Below are 21,162 nucleotides of genomic sequence, written 5' to 3' on the forward strand. Positions count from 1 at the left end.
CAATTTGGAAAAGAAAAAAGAAAAGCACACAGCGATCTGTTAAACGACAAGTCGTTTAAACATTGGAAATTCAGGAGAAAGAGGAGAAGAGACCGCAACTCCTTCTTCCTCCGATGCGTTTACTGTTAGGGTTAACTCAGCCATAGATCGCACGCTTCACGGTACCGCTCGAATTCTGTTTTTAGGGTTTTGGTTGGTATGTTCATGATCTTGATTTGTCTATTTTGGGGTTAAAGATCTTGATTTGGTTTGCATGCATGCTGATTATAATTGGGAATTTGTGTTTTCAACAGGTGCTTGATAGTAGTAGATTGAATTGTGAACAGTATGGTGAGTTTTGTTTAATTGGGTTTTTGAGTTTTGGGTATGTATGTATTTGGTTTTTATCAATTCTGACCTTGATTTGGTTGTGTTTGTGAAATCATAGAATTATCTTCTCGGAGCTTTCAAGCCTGCATGCAATGTCCTCATCTCGTTTACTGATGGAAAAAACCGTAAGCAGGTGAGCCACTGTTTAATTTCATTTCAATCATGAAATTGCAAGCAGAATAAGAACTCATAGTATTATATAGTTCATTACATAATGAGATTAATTTTATCTTTGGAAGTTATGATTGCTATAATTCTGTATAGTAATATCTGCTTTGTTCTTTCACTCGAGCGAGTAAGTTCATTTTTCCTCTCTAGTTGTTATTAGACTCAAATGGGTTTGATCATTTCCGCTCTCGTTTGATGCTTCCATTGTAATATACAGTCTTTGTTCTTTCATAGTAAGTCTTGGCTGTTTTGTCTCTCTGGGCGTCATTTGATCTTTTTACGGGCATTGCCGGCTTCAGACAAATTTTGTTTTGTCCGAAAAGCCCTATCAAGTGTGTTTCTCATTCTGCCGCTGTTTACGGGCATTGATTTCCTTTGACCGATGTTTGTAGCAAAGCATTGAGCTATGACTCTTACTACATGTGAACTCTTAATGTCGAAACTACTCCTTGAAGAGTATACATTTGGTTAGATTGAAACTATTGAGACATTGCATCGAATCCAACTTCCATGAACAAATTAAGCTCTTAGAGATTGATTGCCGTTTTATTTATGAGAAGACTTCTTAAATTCTCACATCCTTCGTCAACTCAAATGACCAGTTGGCAGATTCTCTCACCCAAGCTCTTTGGGAATCAAGGATTTCTTGTATCTATAACAAGCTGGATAGTTTGTGGTCTCCAATTTTGAGGGGAAGTTTTGGTAAATGGAAATACAATATAATTAATGTTTGACTAGTACTTTCCATGTACCATTAGAATTCCTTGTATCACACTGTGTATAGAGAAATGTAGCACCTTTAGAAATTATGACATTGTATTAATCCTGTATATAAATATCATATTGCTGACTATCTTCTTCTCTTAAACATATTCAGAATTTTCTATTTCACCTTGTCCTCACTTTTCCCTTGCAAGTAGGGAAATTTTAACAGTATTTGATATTTATCTTCGCATTATTAATGATTTTGAATCTTTCACTAGCTATAATTTTAGTGACTTGTAGATCGATTTCGTTGACATTCTTTTTGTCATTTTCAAGGTTCCATTTAAAAAAGAAAATGGCCAGTCAGTTACAGTCCCTCTTTTCCACAGTCAAGAAAACATTGCTGGAAAGGTATATTAGCTGTTTATCTAAAATTTTATTCAATTTATATTAAACCCATGATGTTATTGTTGCAATAGTTATTGATATTTTGTTCAGTGAGCTGTACTATGTTTACTATTTATGTATTTGCTGCCATGTTTAGATTACAATAGAACCAATGCAAGGGAAGAAGATTGATCACAATGGCATAAAAGTTGAGCTCCTTGGACAAATAGGTTTGTACTTGAGTAATCCTTTCAATTTTCAATTTTGTGTCTTTGCCTTTGCATTGAGTATGCATGCTGCTTCCAGGTTTTTATTCATCATTTCTTTTTAAAATTACTATTTAAGCAAGATATTCCAACTTGATTCTCTACTTATATTTGTCAGGTGTAACGGTCAGCTGGATTGTTGTTTTTTCTACTTAGTTCATTTGACTTGTGATAAAGCATAAAATAATCATCCACAGCTCTGTAAAACATCATTGATTTATTATAATATTGAAAGCTGTCAGTCCTAGTTTTTAAAACTTTGAATTTACAGTTAATCATGAATCACTTCTTATAGATAGGAGAAATATGGGTTACCTTACTGTGAGGCTGCCATTTAACTTTTGTCAAAACCATATAAAAATGTTTTCTTTCACTTCCCTCACCCCCTTTGATCCTTGATGAACTGTAGCTGAACTGTTACATTATTCTTAGGTAATGACCAGGAAAGGAAATATATTTCCCATTTATGTTTTGTAATAAATACGTGGTTGTTATTTGACTTTTACTCGGAACTTTTTCTCATGTATACAATTTTCTTCATGTTTTACTTATTAACTAATTACTGATATAAAGTTCATTTTGAATTTCTTTTCACTGTGCAGAGATGTATTTTGACAGAGGGAATTTTTATGACTTTACTTCCCTTGGTAATTGTGTATTCTTTCACTTCCATACTCTAGACACTTCTAGTTATCCTTTCATTTAATGCCGAATTACTTACAGCTGAGAACTAAATTTTCATTTTGCTGTCTTTTGCAGTACGTGAACTAGATGTTCCTGGAGAAATTTATGAAAGAAAAACGTATCCATTTGAATTTTCTACTGTTGAAATGCCATATGAGACATACAATGGGGTGAATGTGAGGCTTAGGTATTATATTTTGGAAGATACATGGGTCTCAGTTAGAGTATTATTCATATGCTTTTGTAGTCTTTCTGAAATACATGCTTTGGAAATAATAGTTTGGGCTCTTGAATATGATATAATGTGATGTTTTTATGCATTTGCAACATCCAGGTATGTCTTGAAAGTGACCATTAATCGTGGTTATGCGGGAAGCATAGTTGAGTACCAGGATTTTGTGGTACGTTCTCTATCAGTCAAATAAAGTTTGGGATTTACGGTCTGGGACACCAAGTAGAATTATTTTATCAAATCACTTCATTTTGGTGAAAAAAAACTTACTGCATTTTGGGGATAAATTATAATGTTATGTTTGATGTAGCTGTGTAGATTGAAAACTTTTACGTGAGCGTAGTATCCCCACACCCCAAAAAAAGTGTAAATGGTCATGTCACACCTATCCCCACATCCAAAATAATATTTGCATATATCTGGATATGTTTTTTATTCCATTTCATCACTTACATATAATTTTTATTTTATTCTCATTGGCCAGGTTCGCAACTATTCTCCACTTCCACAGATTAATAACAGCATCAAGGTGAGCTCAATAATATGTAGTCAAATTTCAAATTTGAATGCTGTCTAGAGAAAATTCATTATCATCATATGATATGAGCCGTGATAGGGATAATGGTACATGATCACTAATTTCCATCTTTTAAACACAATAACTGCCCCGGAGCACTGAAAAAGTGAAGTTGTGTCATCATATCATTCATTTTCTGTCGATTACTAATTGATAAAGTATGTGCAGTGTAGACAAGTTTAGTTATTTCCATGTGCTTTTCTCATAACTTTATTATTACCTTCTTTTATTTCCTCATTATATATTTAGCAATGCGTTATACCTTGTACAGATGGAAGTTGGAATAGAAGATTGTCTGCATATTGAATTTGAGTACAACAAAAGCAAGTAAGTTGAATATTTTGATTGATAATTTGACTGGAGATTTTGTCTTCTTTTTATGTCTCGTATATTACTACCAACTGGGTATCCTATGGTGTTTCTGCTTACAGTTTGAAATATGAAATTTACGCATTACTTTATCTTGCTTGGTTATAGCGGCCTATAAGTCTTGCTCCGACTTACATATTACCTGTTCCTTAGTTTTACTATAACCAATTAATGATCCTAGATAATTAGGCAGGTATGTGCACCTATGATATATTTGTTGAACTCTTATACAGGTCTTATATATGAAGAGAATATTGTTCTCATCAACTTATTTATATTTTATAGGTGAAAGGACAAGAGACTTGTGTATACTTATTGAGAATTTCAACTTTTCAGGTATCACCTGAAAGATGTTATCATTGGCAAGATATACTTCTTACTTGTCAGAATCAAGATAAAAAACATGGACCTTGAGATCAGACGCCGAGAATCCACAGGATCAGGGACCAACACCCACGTGGAGACAGAAACATTGGCTAAATTCGAGTTGATGGATGGTGCTCCTGTCAGAGGTAGGTTAACCTTGAAATTGGATGAGTAAACAAAGCAAAACAGAAAGTTTAAGCTACCACTCAAGTTTGCATGCAAAGCAAATTAGTCAATGCTAATTTCTTTTTTATTCTAACCCTTCGGTTCTCAGGGCAAAGGGGCCCTGAAAATCTTAAGGGCAAAGGGGCCCTGAAAATCTTAAGTTCGTCTGAGAGGTAAGTAATGTCTGGCAGTGTGAGTATATAGTATCTCTCTTCTGATACTGGCCAAGGATTGTTCCAGCCAGAGATCCATATTGGATACTTCCAACCCATATGACATTAACTGAAACTCATTAACACCATTTGGTTAAGGCAGAAATTATATGCCACTTGAGCCATACCAATCTCTCTCAGAGAGACTTTCTACAACAGATGATTGTTACATAATAAATTTCACCTTTAAATATATGTATCGAGTAGATCTCAGCATTAGCAACTCGACTATTCATGGACAACAATGCGCGCATCAAAATGAATTGAACAGTTAATACTATCATCAACATGTTAACCCTGAAGTAAAAACTACTTCATTATGCACTGATTAGTGCTTGATTGGTTTTACAGGTGAATCAATACCGATCAGACTGTTCCTCAGTCCTTACGAGCTGACACCGACTCATCACAACATTAATAACAAATTCAGTGTGAAGTACTTCTTGAATCTTGTGTTGGTTGATGAAGAGGACAGACGGTATTTCAAGCAGCAGGAAATCACAATGTATAGGCTGGAGGAAATTTCATGAACAATTGTCATACAGAGAATGAGTATTAAGTTTGTTGATGATAGTAATAAAGATTGTGATGAACATTGAAGAACTCTCATTCAGGAATCAATCAGAATCCTGTTTTTTCTTGGGGTAAAATGGTTTGGTATTCAAACATGCTTGAAATTCAAGAGTTGCAATGATGTACATTGACTGATCTGTTATTCAATATCGAAGGAAGCATTTATTTCTGCGCTGGATCGTTTATATTCATGAAAATGTGTTACATATATGGTCGAATATTTATTCTGATATATTTAAGACTCTGGTTTCTGTTATATGCATTGTACTACCTCATGAAACAATGATGTCTTTTTTTTTCAATTATTTTGTACAAACAGAATATGTTGTTGGGCTCTTGTTTTGTTTGTTTAAGAATTTACATCTTTTTCATTTCTTTTTGATATTTACATTTTTTCAAAAACCTGAATTGGCAAGGGTTGAGATTCCAATAAATTTTTGATTTGTCAATGACTATCTAAAGTTAATTTTTTATTTTCAAAGTCAGGATCTCTTTACTTTTGTAATTAAATGTTACAAATTGGGCAATACTCTTTCCACCCAATGTTATCCCACACCACCATCAAAAGTCCATTATGTCTCTAGTGTTCTGAAATACATTTCTTGACATAATTATTTTTGCTATTTTTAAGACCAAATTGAAAAAACATATTAAATTTGATCCAGAGATGCATCTTATATGTGTAAAAAATGCGTCCGAAGATGCATTTTATATGTGTAAAAAATGTGTTCGAAGATGCATCTCTATAAATAATATTTATTCAAAAGTTTGTGGTTGGTACTAAGATGCTTCTCCAGATGACAATGTTTCATATCCCGCGCCAGACCTTCCCTCTTCCTCCTTTTTTTTAAAAAGTTATCAAAACAATTTTTGAGCTCTACAACAATATTGAACCTTCTCATCCATTCATCCAAACGTCATTCATTGGAATTCTGCAACATTGAAACTTCTCGTTTCCAGCATCTCAAACTTTCAAGCTACTTCTCATCATTTTGATTAGGTAAATATTTTAAAATTTAAATATATTTTTTATTTCTATATAGTCGTTTAGGCTACATTAAATGTATGAAGTAACGATAAACATTAGTGTAAATGATGGGTAAGCTAGAAGAACATGTACCGAGTGTTTTTGGGACTGATAAGGCAAAAATAGAGGTTGCTGCCATATGACAGCAAAAAAAAAAAAAGAGGTTGCTGCCATTGGAGAAATGGTAAAAATGCATAAAAATGGTAGAAATGCTTAAAAATCTAACTTTATCAAAATGCATTGCTCATCTAAACTACATATTAAACACATTGTTTAGCTAATTAAGATATCTAAACTACCTATTACACAACCTAGTGCTCAATTTCCACAAAAGCATGACTATAGAAGTCAGAGAAGTAAAAAATTTACCAAATGCATGTTTGATGTTGAACACTTTATTTAATTGAATGTTGAGAGTAAAAACTTAGAAGTTAGAACTGAGTTGAGAGAGTTTGAGAGAGTATGTTAGAAATAAGGAAAGAGAAGAATGAGAAGAATCTAACTCACTCAATAATGAATTATGTGTGAATATGATACGTTTAGAAGTATATAATTATATTCTTGAGATATTTAGATTTTTTACTAGAATGGGGAACGATCCTAAAAATAACTTTCATTATTTATCATTGATAAATATTAGATAAAAAAAATATCATCAACAAATAAAAAACACATTAAACAAAAATTAATTTAAAACTGCATTTATGCAAAGTTGAAAAAGAAAGTAACGTTGGAAAAGAATGAAATATTACCTATTCAATTTTCCAAACGTAGTTTTTCAATTTTAAATAAATATCTTTTATCACCGATAAAATTGAAGTATCAACTTAAATATAAAATTAATTGACTTTTCAACTTATAATATAAATAATTGAATTATTGTTAGTCATTTTCTATTTAATTTATTTTTATAATTATCGAAGACGTGACTTTACTTTTGCGAGAATGTGGACTTGTGTTTTTATTGAAAGCAAGTCATATATATATTGACTTGACTTGACACTTTGTCCCCTTTCGGCGTCGTTTTCAATTATTCTATTCTGCTCGAAACCAGAAAAAACGGTTATGGTGTCTGCAGCTGAAAACCCTCAAGCACTTGCAGCATTGAAGCCTCTCAACGATTCCTTCACCGATGATCAAGAAATTCTCAATACTTATGAGGTTAGCTTCATCAAACTCTAATTCAATCCTTAGGACGCGTTTACTTCAAATCTAATTTCACTGTGAATCTTTCGTAAAATTCAATCTATTTGTTCAAAATGCATTTTCGAAAATTATTAGTTATCTTGTTTTACAGAGGTTAAAATCTCTGGATAGGTTTGCATTACAAGCTGCAGCAGGATCTCACAGCAAGGAAGAAGTTAGAGCACTAAGGTATGTGTAAGGAGTTAAGAAACACGGACACCGGTAATAATTTGAAAAAATAATAAATTAAACGAAATTATAAGTGTCAGTATCGGTATCGAATACCGACACTGACACAGACACATCTTTTTTCAGAGGTGTCAGGATAGTCAGGGGACATTCCATATAGAAATTTGCCACTGATTGAGCTGTGTCTCTTCTCTTCTAGCATTACATACTAGGCTAGCTATTAATTCTGTAGCAGAATAGTACATTTTTGCTGATTCCTATAACTTCAATAAATCCAGTTATAATTGCTTTATTATGCTACACTGGTGTTGAATCAATGGAATCATAGTGTGTTTGGGAATGGAAATTTAGGGTGGAAACATCATCCAATAGTAGGGATCATTGTGGTGTTGGTTTGGAAATACCTGTTCAGTTAGAACAAAAGTTGTTACTTATTGGTCAAACATGTAAAAATGTAAATGGATTGGTTTTGGATGTTGATCATTCGACACAAGTTGTTTATTTTTTAGATTTATGATTAATTAGTTAGTTTTGTCGTTCTTAAGTAGTTTTAATTTTAAGGCTTGATATATTTTCTTCCACGTCATATTCTTGTGTTTCTCTCAGAAAATATGTTAAAGATGTGAATCGAGCTTGGGAGACCTTTGAGAAGACACTCTGGGGGCACATTTCCAATTTCTATAAACTTTCTAAAGAAAGGTTTGTGTTTTTTTTTTTTTTTTTTTTGTAGAGACGAGAATCTCAAATAACATTCCATATTGTTAATGAAACTACTTGAACTTCTATCTTATGACTTTAGGTTGGACACTGATAGAAAATCCCTCTCATTGCAACTACTCTTGCAGCATGTTATTGGGTTACTTCATTGCAGTGGTACATCACCGTAAGCTTGCTGAGTTGTGGGGCTGGGTTTAGTCCACTATTGTCTCTCGATATGGCATATGTAGTGTTTATGAGACTTGAAAATCCTCACCTTACTAGTCAATTTTTATAGGGTTGAGTTAGGCTCTAAGTCTAAATTGTAAAATGATACCATAATCTATTTTAAAATTTAAATATGTTGTTGGGTTTCCGATATTGTTCACACTCAATGTCATTGTAGTTGGGCATGAGGAGGTGTATTGGAACATCCACTTTAATTGCAGCCAAGGGCCAGCCAGTCCTTCATTATGTTATTGAGCTACTTCATTTTCCTTCATTGCATTTGTAGAACACCATAAGTGTGCTGAGTTGAGGGTGTAAGTTTAGGGCCAAGCCGCCAAATTTCCTAGAGATGTGATATGACATTTGTAGTGCTTATAAGACTTAAGCATCCTCACCTTATAAGCCATATTTGTGTTGTTGAGTTAGACTCTTAGCCCATATTTTAAGAGACACATTTGAGTCTTATGTTTGTTAAAGTACACATTCAATTGTGATATGCTATTCCTTTAGTACATTATTATGCGTTGCTTTGTAGAACACGAAGTTATATGCTTTGGTTGTGATAAGATCCTCAAGTTTCTCCCCAATTACTATTTTACTTTTCTTCTCCTTTGTCTTTGCAGTCCACAAACACTGGTTCATGCTTTCCGGTATTTAAACAATTTCACTTCTCCTCCTTGTTTTTTCCTTTTCATTTCTTGTTTCTTTCGTCCAATCTTTTGTTGATAGCTTGGACGATTGGAGCTTGAAATCTTCTAGAGGGATCTATACTCTTTCTAAAGCTAATGTAATCTTGCTTTTGCTGTGTTTTCCTTTTCTAGGATTGTTGAAATGCAAGAAACCCTCGATCAACAGGTTGCAGAGGAAGCAGCCAAGCCTGATGAAGAGTACGGTGCAACTGCACCAGTTACAAATCCTCAAAGAAGTACCATGTATGCTATTATATTTTGAATTGATTTCCATTATACTAGTATTTGTTTCTCTTTATGGTTTTCTTGCTCAATCCTACATAATTTTAAAGTTTTTTTTATTTTATTTGTTTGAGTGAGATGATTAATCGTCTATTCTGATCATTATCTATCCTCTTAGTTACGAAGAATATTTCCATAAGATAAGATAATATCATAACGGAATTTCAAATATTCAACAGATAGTGCTCACTGGTACAGCATTGAGGGGTGGTGGGGAGGTAGGTGGGTTAGTGTTTGAGGGGAGAAATTGTTGTGTGTTTTTTTTCTTCTTTTCTGTACCCATAGTTTTGGGACCCATGGCTGGAACTTTAAAGCTCTGAATACCATGAAAGGATGTGAGGAAAGAAAGAAGCAGGAAGAGAACTTAGAGGAGTCACATATACAGTGAGTGAGCAAATCGATATGAAAAGTAAATAAATAACAGCTAACCAACTGTTAATTAGTTTAACTGCCTATAACAGAACCATAACAGACTTAACAGAATTGCAGTGACTTGTGCCCTGCTCTCTATCACAACATAAGCTGTCTATTCTTTACCTTTCTGGATTTCTATCATTTGTAGATACGCAAGTTCTAGTATTCATACACCACAATTTAATAAAGTTACAATATATAATCTTTTTAACATAAATTAATGTAAAGTTGAAAATAAATATCCTAGCTTAGAACAAGGATGCCTAGAACAAAACTTAGAATAAAGATATGGCCATCAATAATCATTGCGGTATCCTATCTGTATTGGTAAAAAGTTCAATTTTTGTTTTTGAAAGATTTCAGTCATTCAAATGAATCTGAGAAATATCTAATTGCAGACATGACCGACACTGACTTGAGATTCATTTTGAAGAGTTGGTACTTCCTAGATTTTGAGTCTCTATGTTTACCTGTAAGGCTAATCCATGATTTTTTTAACCACAAACCAGTTACTAGAAAATGTCTCCTTTCATTCTCTCTGTAATTACTTTTTTTTAATGCTAATGAATCATAGAAAATCTAAAAGTGCAATGGCGTCTTCAAAAAACTTAACACTGCAAAAACTGAAGGTTCAGGGAAAAGGCTATGAGGACAAATGCCATGAGCTAGTTATAAAGACAGTTAAAGGGCGATTTAATAAACTTCTTAATGAGGTACGTTTCTAGGTATTACTGCTCTTCTTGCATCCTTACGGTTATGACACACTGACATTCGTACACACACCTGCACAATTCTCGAGTATTGCTATTCTGTATGTAACATAACTTTAAATTTAATTTATGTGTCAGCTTGTGTTTGAGGACCTGAAGGCAGCTTTAGAGGAAGCTCGAATGGTGCGTTAGACTGGCTGAATTTTAAGCTTTTGATATTTCCCTCTTTTCAATTCATTTTTTAAAATATTTCCTGCAGTACATGCCTGCTTTTAATCTTTTCTAGATCATTCCTTATCATTGTCTCTAAGATCAGATCATGAGCTTTATATCATATTGATTACTAGAACTGCCCCAAAAAATGTGCCATCTTTTTTGTAATTTTGATAATTGGCTAGAAAGTTTCTGACAGAACCTGCATCTGAATGTTTTTCTTTGAACATAATGGATTACAGGTACACTTATTTGCAGGCGAGTAAATCTGAACTAACTGACAGTCTGTAACTAACTAACTAACTTAATTGAAATTTAATGCCCATTCTTTGTAAAATCCATAAATTTCTATGTTTATTCAAAATGACATGAGATGAGAGTATACTTTCTTGTTTTCAATCTTAAATGATGAAAAATTAATACTATACCCCCTTATAAATTTTTAATGCTATATCCCTTCCAGAACTCTTTTGAAGCTGTTAGTCCTACAAATGAAATACAAGAATCCTGTTTCACTTGAAATATTCGTAATCATATGAATTGTCATATGGTTGTGCAGAAAATTTTATTCTATCATTTTATTATATTTGATAATATATGGAAATTTCTGAGTCGCCCACTTTCCTTTCTTTGAAGTTGTGAGTTCAATTATATTACTAACTAGTGTCTGGTAATAAGAATTACATAACTCTTTTAAAGGTCTAATATTTTGTTACAATTTAATTATTTCCACATTGTTTGAAATTTCATATCATTTCTAGCTTTCTACACTTGAGATCCAGTTTTATCCCTCTGTTACTGATGAAACCTTGTTTCTTTTGTTGTATACAGATTGTAGAGGAACTCAGAATTTTTTTTGACTATGTAGTAGCCCCCTACTTTCCTCCAAGGTTATTAGATATACTACCTTTTTCTTCTTCTCTGCTTCTGTCATGCTATGATCTCTTCACTGATTAGGTATAATGTGTGTTGTATATCAATAAATTTTGGTAATATCCTTTTGCTACAAACTGAGTCTTCCAGAAGTCTAAGCTAATCGAAAATTCGAAAAGGCACGGCATTTGGAGAACAGAATGTTTTACTTGGTAGTCAGAAGCTAATTGAATACCCATATACTAATACTTGAACCTTACTACGGCTCTTGTACCCTTCATACTGGGTTAATACACTGCAAATAACTATTTGGTAAAGCCCAAACACCTTGCATTGTAATATACTCTGCCCTCAACAGTTCGCCTGAATTGGAAACTTGTTTTCAGCTTGTAATAAAAAAAAAGACCCTAATTTGAATACATCAAATCAAAGAACTAAGGTAACTAACACTCTCTAACAAAACCATTTGTCGTCATTGGTAGAAGCTCCCAGAGAGTAACTTGTCTTCTTACAGCTCCCTTGGTTCTGTCTGAATAATACTGTACATTCTAAGGAAACATTTGCTTGCAGAGTTTTTTTGATTACATATTTGTTTTTTCTAATTTTCTTTTTAACAATTTTGGCAGATATACGATGTTCCAACTAATGGTAAATGTTTACACAGAGAGGTTTATTCAGATGCTAAGATTGCTGAGCTACAGGGAAAATGCCTTGTCAAATATTGAAATATTAAAGGTATTTCACCAGAGCTGTTACTTAGGTATTTCTGGTTTCTTCCTGAAATTTAACAGAACCAGTTTTATTTTACATTTTCTCTCAAACCTCTCTCATCTAATATGCTAAAGCTTATGTTTCACATTTTCTTTAATATATTTATCATTGAAGTGACAAATTGTTCTATTCTAATAAGCATTTTATTTTTCTATTTTATTCCTGGATTTTGGTATATTTCTTTGCTACATATAAGTTTAATCTTAACCATTTCTGCAATGTATTTTCTTTTTTCTCCCTCTTAACATTTAATGGGAAACAATACACTTGTGCTTTTTTCACAAGCAGGTAATAGGTTGGGTGATTGAATATCAGGATAATCTGATTTGCCTTGGAGTTGATGAGTCTTTGGCCCATGTGTGCTCTGAGAGTGGTGCAATGGATCCTCTTGTGAATACATATGTTGAACGAGTGCTAGCTACAACAAGGGTAATTCTAGCTTTCTTGTTATTTATTTAGCTTTGGTAATCTACGAGTTCCCTGGATAACTTAATCTTGCATAGGACTGAGACTGAGCTTTGTTCTTAATGTTTTTTAGAAATGGTACTTGAATATTTTGGAGGCAGATAAAACACAGCTCCCAAAGGAAACTAAAGACGGGAAGCTATATACCCCAGCTGCTGTTGATCTATTCAGGATACTTGACGACCAAATTCAAATTGTTCAAGATCATAGCGCCGATGTTATGTTGTACAGAATTTCCTTAGCTAGTATTCAGGTAATGTTGTCAATAGCGCGCTTTAGTGGAAGAGTATAGTGGTAGTAAGGTTCGGCACGACGCTTTTGGCTCATAAACCGCCGTCAATTATAGCGGGTCAAACTTCTATTTCGGTTTCGTGGCAAAATTCATCAAAGCCTTTTTCCAAACCATTTTCGTTTAGTATAAATGTTAATTGGACCCTTTTAAGAGTAAAGTTATGTTCTTGCGCACAATTATTATGCTCTTCCTACTTTTGGTTCAGGTCTGTTATGTTTTTCTTTTCTGTTTAAGTTTTTTTGCTCAGTACTTTAGGTTCTTTAATTATTGAGTAAGAAGGTTTCTTTAGTTGTGTGTATTTTTCTATTTCTGAATATTTATGTTTACAATATACACTAGTTTTTAGTCTTAGCAATAGCAGCTATCCTGCTATCTGCTGTACTGCTATAACATTTTAGGGGTCGGTGCTATGTGAAGCTATCTGTGATTAATAACATAGGGTAATATCACACAAGATGTAGATGTAACTGATGTGCATTGTAGGATTATTATCAGTTGTAAAACTAAATTCTTTGTAAATACAAGGTAAGCTGGTATAAATTGGATATTAAGTTTTTAATTGCAATAATATATTCATTATGGTAAGGTGTCACCAGAGATCCATGAAGAGCCCCTAATAGCACAATACAGTATAAGATAACGCCACAAATTTTTACAGGTGATGATTGATTATCAAACAGCCGAAAAGAAGAGACTTAAAGGACCAGCTTCTGAGATTGGTGTGAAACCTTTATGTGCTATGGTTAGTATAAATATTTGTAAGTGCTGGCTTATTGTCTTAAATAGGATTGTTTTCAGTTGATAGTTATGTATTGTTGTTGTTGATATAAGGTGTAATATTATATATAGATTAACAACAATTTGCGCTGCCATGATTTTGCGTTGAAGCTAAGTCGTGGGATTTTAGAAGCCCTTCCACAGAACTATGCAGAGCAGGTTTGGAGATTTATTTTCTGTTGTTTTTCCTAGATTCACTAATTTGGTAACCATTATTTTTGTTTAACATTTTTTTCTTGAAGTGATCGTCATTTGTTTGTTTTTGATGCTTAATAGTATCATAATTAAGTGCTGCAATATAAATTGTGATTCTCGAAAGTTTGTTTGAACATCAATATTTTCATTCTTAATGCATCATTAGAATGATGAAAGGATACTCCGTTTTCTTATCACTGTTTGTCCCTCTCTAGAAGAAATACTATACTAGAATCTTTTAAAACAGACAGTTTTGAACGGAATCAAGATATGTTGGCCTTCTTGTAAGTTGTAGTATAACATTCTAGATTTCTTAAGGGCCTGTCTATGTTGGCTTTGTGTCCATAATAATAAACTACCACTATGTTTTTATTCAGTTTATATATTCACATTTTCTATTTCATTACAGATAAATTTTGAAGATACCAGTATGGGGTTTCTTGAGGTTGCTAAGGTATGGAAGAGTGTGCAAGTTCCATATTCACATTGATATGTTTTTCCTTAACTTCTCCTGAGATAGATTAGAGAGGATTTTTCAATTACTGTTTTTGATCCCTAAACATTAGTATTGCTTATTTGATTCTCCCTGTATATACTATATGATTTTCACAGGCCCGTCATGTGTTAAATATATACTTTTAAAAAAAACTAGACAGCCTGTACTGTTACTATTCACTATGATGTAATGCATTTAATAAACATTCACTTTCCCCCACTTTTTTAGCAGGTTTATTCTTGATGGAATTTTTTGATTTTATCTGCATAAACATATGCATATACAGATAAATTTTTGCTCCTTTGCATATGATCTAAAATGTTTCCATGTTATAGTCTGAATCATAATTATTCAGCTTGGCATGATGCATTTAATTACAGGCATCTCCTACTTTAAGCAGTTTTATTCTTGATGGAATTTTCTGAATTTATCTTGATAACATATGCACTTATTGATCAATTTTTGCTCTGTTTCCATGTGATTCTAATCTAGACATTACATTGCAAGAGAACCAGTTTTGTCTTATTTTTACGAAAATTGATTTCAATGGGAGTGTAGGATGTCTAGGAAAAAGCTTCCATAGTTAACTTTCACCCTTGTTTAATAACAGTCATCTCCCTAGTGTAGCTTCGAGATCCTAGAGAACTCAATCTTCAGCCTACAATTGTCTGATCATTTGAAATTTCTTCATGGTGATAGGAAGCTGTTGATCAAATTACAAGCGTGATATTTGAAGATCCTGTAGTTCAGGATCTGCTAGTCAAGCTATACCAGAAAGGTAAAACATTGTTTACAATCACTTAGTTGTCTTCTGTTTTGTGTGGGTTTATGACTTCCGTTTGGGTTCATGCTACTAGTTTTAACAATAGTGACCTCCTTTTTTGTTTGTTGGAAGAATTCATTATTCTTGAACTTTGTTTTGTTATCTAATAAATTCTTCTGCTTGAAAAGGAAATGTATTCCGTTGAATATTAGGATGTAATTAACTGCAAACTATTTATGAGTGTTTATGTGATCAGTTATAGTTTAAGTTTCTAGCACTTTATTGTTGCTTCTACACAATTGAGTATTGGATGCATTATACCAGTTTCAGCCTTTCAAGCATTATTTTGTTTTACTGGTAAAATTCAATATAAAAATGATACATTTACCGTGTTTCCTTTTATCTCTAATCAATCATCTGCTTTACAACCTTATTTGATGTCTTAAATATGAAAATCAACTTCTCTTTTGCTTTGCGTATCTCAGAATGGAGTAAGGGACAAGTTACTGAGGAGGTGGTTGCAACATTTGATGGATATTTTACTGAAGTAAGAATGTGAGTACATTTTCTGATCTCATTAGCTTTATCTTGTTTAAAATAAACCATCAACTTTTACCCTAAACCATCACTTTCTCCAATTCAGTCCCTAAAGTATATAAATTTCTTCAATTTAGTCCCTCCTATTAAGATGTTAGGGACTAAACTGACGGATTTTCACGTACTGTGGGGTTAGTTATTATATTTATATAGTTTAGGGACTAAACTGGAGGGAGAGTGATAATTTGAGACTAAATTGGAGAGTGATAATATGTTAATGAGACTAAATTGACTATTCTTCTGCTCGCTTTCACTTGCATCAGCGAATAAATTGGTCATTTTCAAAGCTAAGTCTTGGAATTTGAGTTAGGACTAGTTCAACCATGAAAGCTAGCTCAAGGGGATGAAGATTGTGCAATTCTTATAAACTTTAGAATAAATGCATGCTTTGTAAACTGTTGAGACAACACCCTGTTACAATGAAACCCAACACCATTCAGAAAACAAGTGAACAACAACTTGCACAAACCTGAAAAGGGGAAAATGGAAACCCCACTCCAATATTTAGCTGAAATCAATTTCCATTTTATAGTTGCAGTTTCTACTTCCTTGCAGTCCTTGAAGTAATGGAATTCGTGTATGTTGCTCCTTGTATTCCTTCCTCGAACTCTGAATTCTTCAAGAATTTTCTTCTCCTTCCTTGATTGAACCACGTCCGGCTTCTATGAACCAAGGAGACTCTCATACCAATTGATAGAACATTGATATTCTGTTTGTCTTTACTCAAGAATCTGATATGTGTGCGCGTGGAAATATGTGTGAATCTTATCTTAGTGTTGCCAAGAATGCTTACAACCGACTACTCTAGTGAACGTCTTGTGGATTCAAGCCACAACAATAGCAACTGTTCTTTTTGCTCCCAAAAGATATTACTGAGCTGCAAATGTTATTACAGTCTTTAGTGGTAGAAATTTTATCTGGAATTGAAGAACTTACCAGAAAATGGTGAATTTATAATTACTTGTAATCTTTAATTACTGATTTCACTTGTTGGCACCATAAGAGGTCAGTTCAGGGAATCGAGCTTTCAGAAATGATGGTGGAGAATGTAACCAACGCTCTGAGATGCTGATAATGCTACCTGAGACGGTGGAAACTGAATTTTGGAAGAGGAAAACTGAATTTTATGTATTGATCTGGATGAATTGGTACAATGCACCAAAGTGTAGTTTCCGATTTATAGACTTGCTGAGGGGGTTACACATTATTAGCTCAGATCTAACTAACTGACAATTGTCAGAGGTAGTTACAGAAATACAATACAATAGAGCAGGGACTACACGGGTTAGAGTAGATCAATATTAGAACATAGTAGCTTACCCTAATAGGTAGATTTTAGTTTCCTTTTCTAAAATATTTATGATGAGTGAACCTTATTTTCTCCTGCTCTTTATTAGTTTTACACTTTTCTGTCTTTTTTATTGACATTTTTGTATTAATCAGTGTAGCTTGTCCCATTTCTAGCAGTTTTTCTATAAGTTTGGCTGTTATAGAAAACTAAAGTTTTAACATCTCATATACTCAAGGTACATTGAAGAAAGATATTTTGGGAGATTCGTCGAAGCTTGCCTGGAAGAAACGGTGGTTGTTTATGTTGATAAACTTTTAACACAGGTCTCTTCATTTATTTAAACACTTTTTGGTTCTTATTTATTGGTTTATATGTATATTCTTCCATGGCTCTGTTCATTTGACTTAAGTTGTTTCACGGATAATTTTAATTGCAGAAAAACTATATTAAGGAAGAAACTATTGAACGGATGAGGCTAGACGAGGAGCTTATTGTGAACCTTTTTTGGAAACATATTAGTGTTTCTGTAAGTTCTGTTTTAGACATTTTGTTACAGTTGTTCTCTAACGTGAATATTATAGCAGTCCCATATCAGTATAATAGTAGCTGTTAATCTAGGCACGCTGCTTCCAATTTTCTGAGTCTGACTGTGATTTCCTTTGCATTCTGGATTAGAAAGTTGAACACCGAGTGAGTGTACTTAGTAACTTGAGGGAGCTTGCGTCAGCATGGAGCCTGGATACCTTCACACTCTTCTATAAAAATATACTTGAGCACCATCCTGACTGCCCGGTAAATTTATGCCCAATAGGATTTAAATAATTTATCGAACTCAATTATTTTTATTTTACTCTGGACTTTTAAACTCATTACGGTTTTGTCTTTGGCTTAGAGAAAATGTTTTTTTGATTTAATTTAAAAAGCATGAAAATATCTACCTTGAGTTGTACTAGCTGATGAATCTGTGTTTTCAACTTTCATAGCCTGAAGTTGTCAAGAAACTTATTGGCAGACGAAAAGAAATTTCTTGTAAAGATGCCACTGAGGTAAATAAAAATCAGTTTTTAATTTTGCTTATCACTAAATTCAAAAAGTAGCTCCATACTACAGGATAAGAATACAATAGAGCTTTTACTTTGGTTATGCTTTGACCAACGAACTGCAGCATATTATTCTGCTTTGTAGTGCTTGAGAAGTTCTTAAGATATTTCTCAAACCACACAATTAGCCATTTAACATCGTCTATATCATGATTGTCAATATCTTATGATGCATGCGAGTTGTATCTCAATTCAAAACTAAATTGACTAATCGGTATGAGTCACTAGTGTGGATCTATTTGGACATGAATCCCATCTCGAATCCTAATTCATTATAATGAATCACTACCTAAACATAGTGTAGTCAACCCGTTTTTTTGTCAACTTTGTATAAACAACCACTTTTCTTTTGTGATTTGATATTTGACTAGAATCTTGAATTCTTTTGTCATTATAATTTTGTTATGTCACTTGTGTTTTATTTAAAACGACACTTTTATTGATAATGTATCTTACGATTCATAATAAGATTGAACTCATGATTTAGAAAAAGTCTTACAATTTACTATTTGAATCTCAATTTCATGGTATGTAAATTGTTGTTGATATACTTTTAGAAGATCTATTTTTTAGATATATTTTTAGAAGATTGTCATGTATAAATTTGACCATATTCTCAACTCAATTTCTTGTTGATCAGGTCATAGAAGTTTGCCAAGAGATATATGAAAGATCTCTAGTTGATGCAAGACCTTTAAAGGCAGGTTTTATTTTTTCAAAGGTGGAGTGCTTAAAAGTGGATCAAGAGGGACTTGGTCATAAACTCATTGGAAACGCGGATAGCCACGTCGAAGGGCTAACCCGTATGTACAAGTTTGTAATGAATAGATTCAAGTAAGCTGGTGTAGTGGCATGATGGTCCTTCATACTCATGATTTATGATTCAAACACGATGAGTGATATTTGAGCGCAACATTGCTCGTTTTCCACATTTTAAAAAACTTCACTAGAAGTACACGTTTGAACGAAAATAAAAGTGCTTTTATCCAAATGTTTACTTTCGAAGAGCTTTTGGGATGGAAAGAGTTCCCGGCTTATATTTGGTCGGTAATTTTTAAAGAGAGGACAATAAGTAATAAGGCAATCTACATGTTGATTCATTGCCATTTTTCAATAGTACACTTATACTACACCTCTTAACTTCACTTCACAAGGAACAAAAATGTGTGATTGAGATTTTCAAAGACTCCTCAATTGGATTTTATTTTTTTTGTATTTAAACATTAATATCTCATTAAATAAAAAGTAAGCTTTGCAGCAATACTTTTTCACGCTCTTTCTATGCTCTTTTCTTTTCTTTTTTTTTACTCAAAAAAAAAATCTACTGTTGATATTAGAGCTCTCTTAAAAAAATGGATACAAATGTAAGTTTTTCAAAAGTTGTTCCTCTCTTTTATGGGACAACTACGATCGGCAGTAAGGATGGAGTCTTACTTTTAGGAAGTTGTAGAAGAGGATTATGAAATTCCTCAACGGCAAAATAATCTTACTATGTTTTAGATAAAATATCACAAGGAGAAAAAAAAAATAAGGAAGATAATGGCAAGATCATATTTTTTTTTGGTGTTTTAGAAATTGTTTTTACTATAATCATGACCCTCAAAATACCAAAAACAATATGGAACTCTTTGAAGGAAGAATATGAAGGAGATAGGAGAATTTGAAGCATGTAAGTGTTGAATTTAATGATAGAATTTGAAGTGTGTAAGTGAAGAATTTAATGAAAGAATTTGAATTGCAAAGAATAAAAAAGAGACAATCAAAGAATACTTAAACAAATTGCTTTTTATTGCAAATAAAATTAGATTAATCGATACTAACTTTGCTGATTCCATAATTGTAGAATTGTTTTAGTTATAGTATCAGAAAGAAATGAAGCATCTCTAGTTTTTTTAGAGAACACAAAGGATCTTTGTTAGATCACTTTATCAGAAGTCATACATGCCTTGCAAGCCCAAGGACAACGAAGGCTTATGAGGTAAGATTGTACGGTTGAAGGTGTTTTACCAGTCAAGAGCCATCAATCAAACTCAATGAAGAATCATACGACAAGTTGTGACAATACTACAAATAATTACAGGAAAGGGTAAAAAGAAAATCTATCCACCTTATCAAACTATAGAAAAATGGGTGATCCACCATTTAAATGTTGGAGAATGTCAAATGCAAAGTGCAACAAGATGGGTTATGAAGGTGTGATTTATAGAGAAAAAATTCAACAAGTTGTAGTCGAAGCAAAAAATGCACAATATGAGGCGGGAAAGATCATCTATTTGTTGCAACATTTTTTTCAAACAATAACTCGTTTGAATCATGGTTGATTGATAGTGGTTGCACACACCACGTGACTTACGACAAAACTTTGTTTAAGCAATTGGAGGACAATGAAGTCAAGTGGGTCAGAATTGGAAATGGTGAAGAGATTCCAATTAAATATATGGGAATAATAGCTATAACAAGCTACTCATGCATAAAAAGACTCAACAATGTGGTGTTTTGTATGTACTTGAAATTAATCAAAACTTGCTTAGTGTTGGACAACTATTTGAAAAAGTATATAAAGTTATTGTTGAAGATAAAAATTGTATAATTAAAGATCCATCAAACCAAGAAATGTTCAAATTTAAAATGAAGAGCAAAAGTTTTTCATTTGATCCAATGAAGGAATAGTAGTCTACTTTTCCAATTACAACAAATGCAACCGATCTTTAGCACAAAAGGTTGGACCATTTCCATTATTTAGGAATGAACTGCATGCTGAAAAATCAAGTGGTTCGTGGAGTTCCTTCTTTAACAAAAAAAACTAACAAAATGTGAAGCTTGTCAATTCGTAAAG

General features: G+C 33.0%; 2 protein-coding genes across 10 annotated transcripts; both read left to right on the top strand.

The window, feature by feature from the left end:
* On the top strand, positions 1-5,375 carry LOC131616310 (vacuolar protein sorting-associated protein 26A). Of its 3 annotated transcripts, none has more exons than XM_058887609.1 (12): positions 1-196; positions 294-330; positions 428-502; positions 1,579-1,653; positions 1,787-1,859; positions 2,498-2,542; positions 2,655-2,766; positions 2,914-2,980; positions 3,296-3,340; positions 3,660-3,715; positions 4,094-4,269; positions 4,852-5,375. In XM_058887609.1, exons 2-12 carry the CDS (start codon positions 328-330, stop codon positions 5,028-5,030), a joined length of 906 nt encoding a protein of 301 aa, XP_058743592.1. In that variant the 5' UTR covers positions 1-196; positions 294-327; the 3' UTR covers positions 5,031-5,375. The 3 variants fall into 3 exon arrangements, with proteins under 3 accessions (XP_058743592.1, XP_058743594.1, XP_058743593.1); XM_058887611.1 differs by having other exon boundaries at positions 1-192; XM_058887610.1 differs by having other exon boundaries at positions 3-161.
* Positions 5,376-6,964: 1,589 nt separating this feature from the next.
* On the top strand, positions 6,965-19,317 carry LOC131616309 (exocyst complex component SEC6-like). Of its 7 annotated transcripts, none has more exons than XM_058887603.1 (21): positions 6,966-7,261; positions 7,398-7,474; positions 8,081-8,173; positions 9,022-9,048; positions 9,220-9,330; positions 10,358-10,496; positions 10,632-10,676; positions 11,538-11,596; positions 12,206-12,314; positions 12,666-12,779; positions 12,889-13,068; positions 13,766-13,849; positions 13,957-14,043; positions 14,489-14,533; positions 15,275-15,353; positions 15,824-15,893; positions 17,462-17,549; positions 17,663-17,752; positions 17,902-18,018; positions 18,210-18,272; positions 18,967-19,317. In XM_058887603.1, the coding sequence occupies exons 1-21, from the start codon at positions 7,166-7,168 to the stop codon at positions 19,162-19,164; spliced, it is 1,971 nt and encodes a 656-aa protein (XP_058743586.1). In that variant the 5' UTR covers positions 6,966-7,165; the 3' UTR covers positions 19,165-19,317. The 7 variants fall into 7 exon arrangements, with proteins under 7 accessions (XP_058743589.1, XP_058743586.1, XP_058743584.1 ...); XM_058887601.1 differs by having other exon boundaries at positions 6,971-7,261; positions 12,639-12,779; XM_058887607.1 differs by having other exon boundaries at positions 7,125-7,261; positions 7,418-7,474; positions 8,274-9,048; positions 12,639-12,779.
* The last annotated feature ends 1,845 nt before the right edge of the window (positions 19,318-21,162 follow it).

Source organism: Vicia villosa, linkage group LG7 (genome assembly GCF_029867415.1).
Source record: "Vicia villosa cultivar HV-30 ecotype Madison, WI linkage group LG7, Vvil1.0, whole genome shotgun sequence".
NCBI lineage: Eukaryota > Viridiplantae > Streptophyta > Magnoliopsida > Fabales > Fabaceae > Vicia > Vicia villosa.

What these genes read in the sequence shown, in the direction of transcription:
- LOC131616309 (XM_058887601.1), top strand. Translation starts at nt 7,166, where the DNA reads ATGGTGTCTGCAGCTGAAAACCCTCAAGCACTTGCAGCATTGAAGCCT. An exon ending in GCCCCCTACTTTCCTCCAAG is followed by an intron (nt 11,597 to 12,205) that starts GTTATTAGATAT and finishes CAATTTTGGCAG; the next exon opens with ATATACGATGTTCCAACTAA. An exon ending in TATTTTACTGAAGTAAGAAT is followed by an intron (nt 15,894 to 17,461) that starts GTGAGTACATTT and finishes CATATACTCAAG; the next exon opens with GTACATTGAAGAAAGATATT.
- LOC131616310 (XM_058887609.1), top strand. An exon ending in AGATTAATAACAGCATCAAG is followed by an intron (nt 3,341 to 3,659) that starts GTGAGCTCAATA and finishes TACCTTGTACAG; the next exon opens with ATGGAAGTTGGAATAGAAGA. An exon ending in TTTGAGTACAACAAAAGCAA is followed by an intron (nt 3,716 to 4,093) that starts GTAAGTTGAATA and finishes TCAACTTTTCAG; the next exon opens with GTATCACCTGAAAGATGTTA.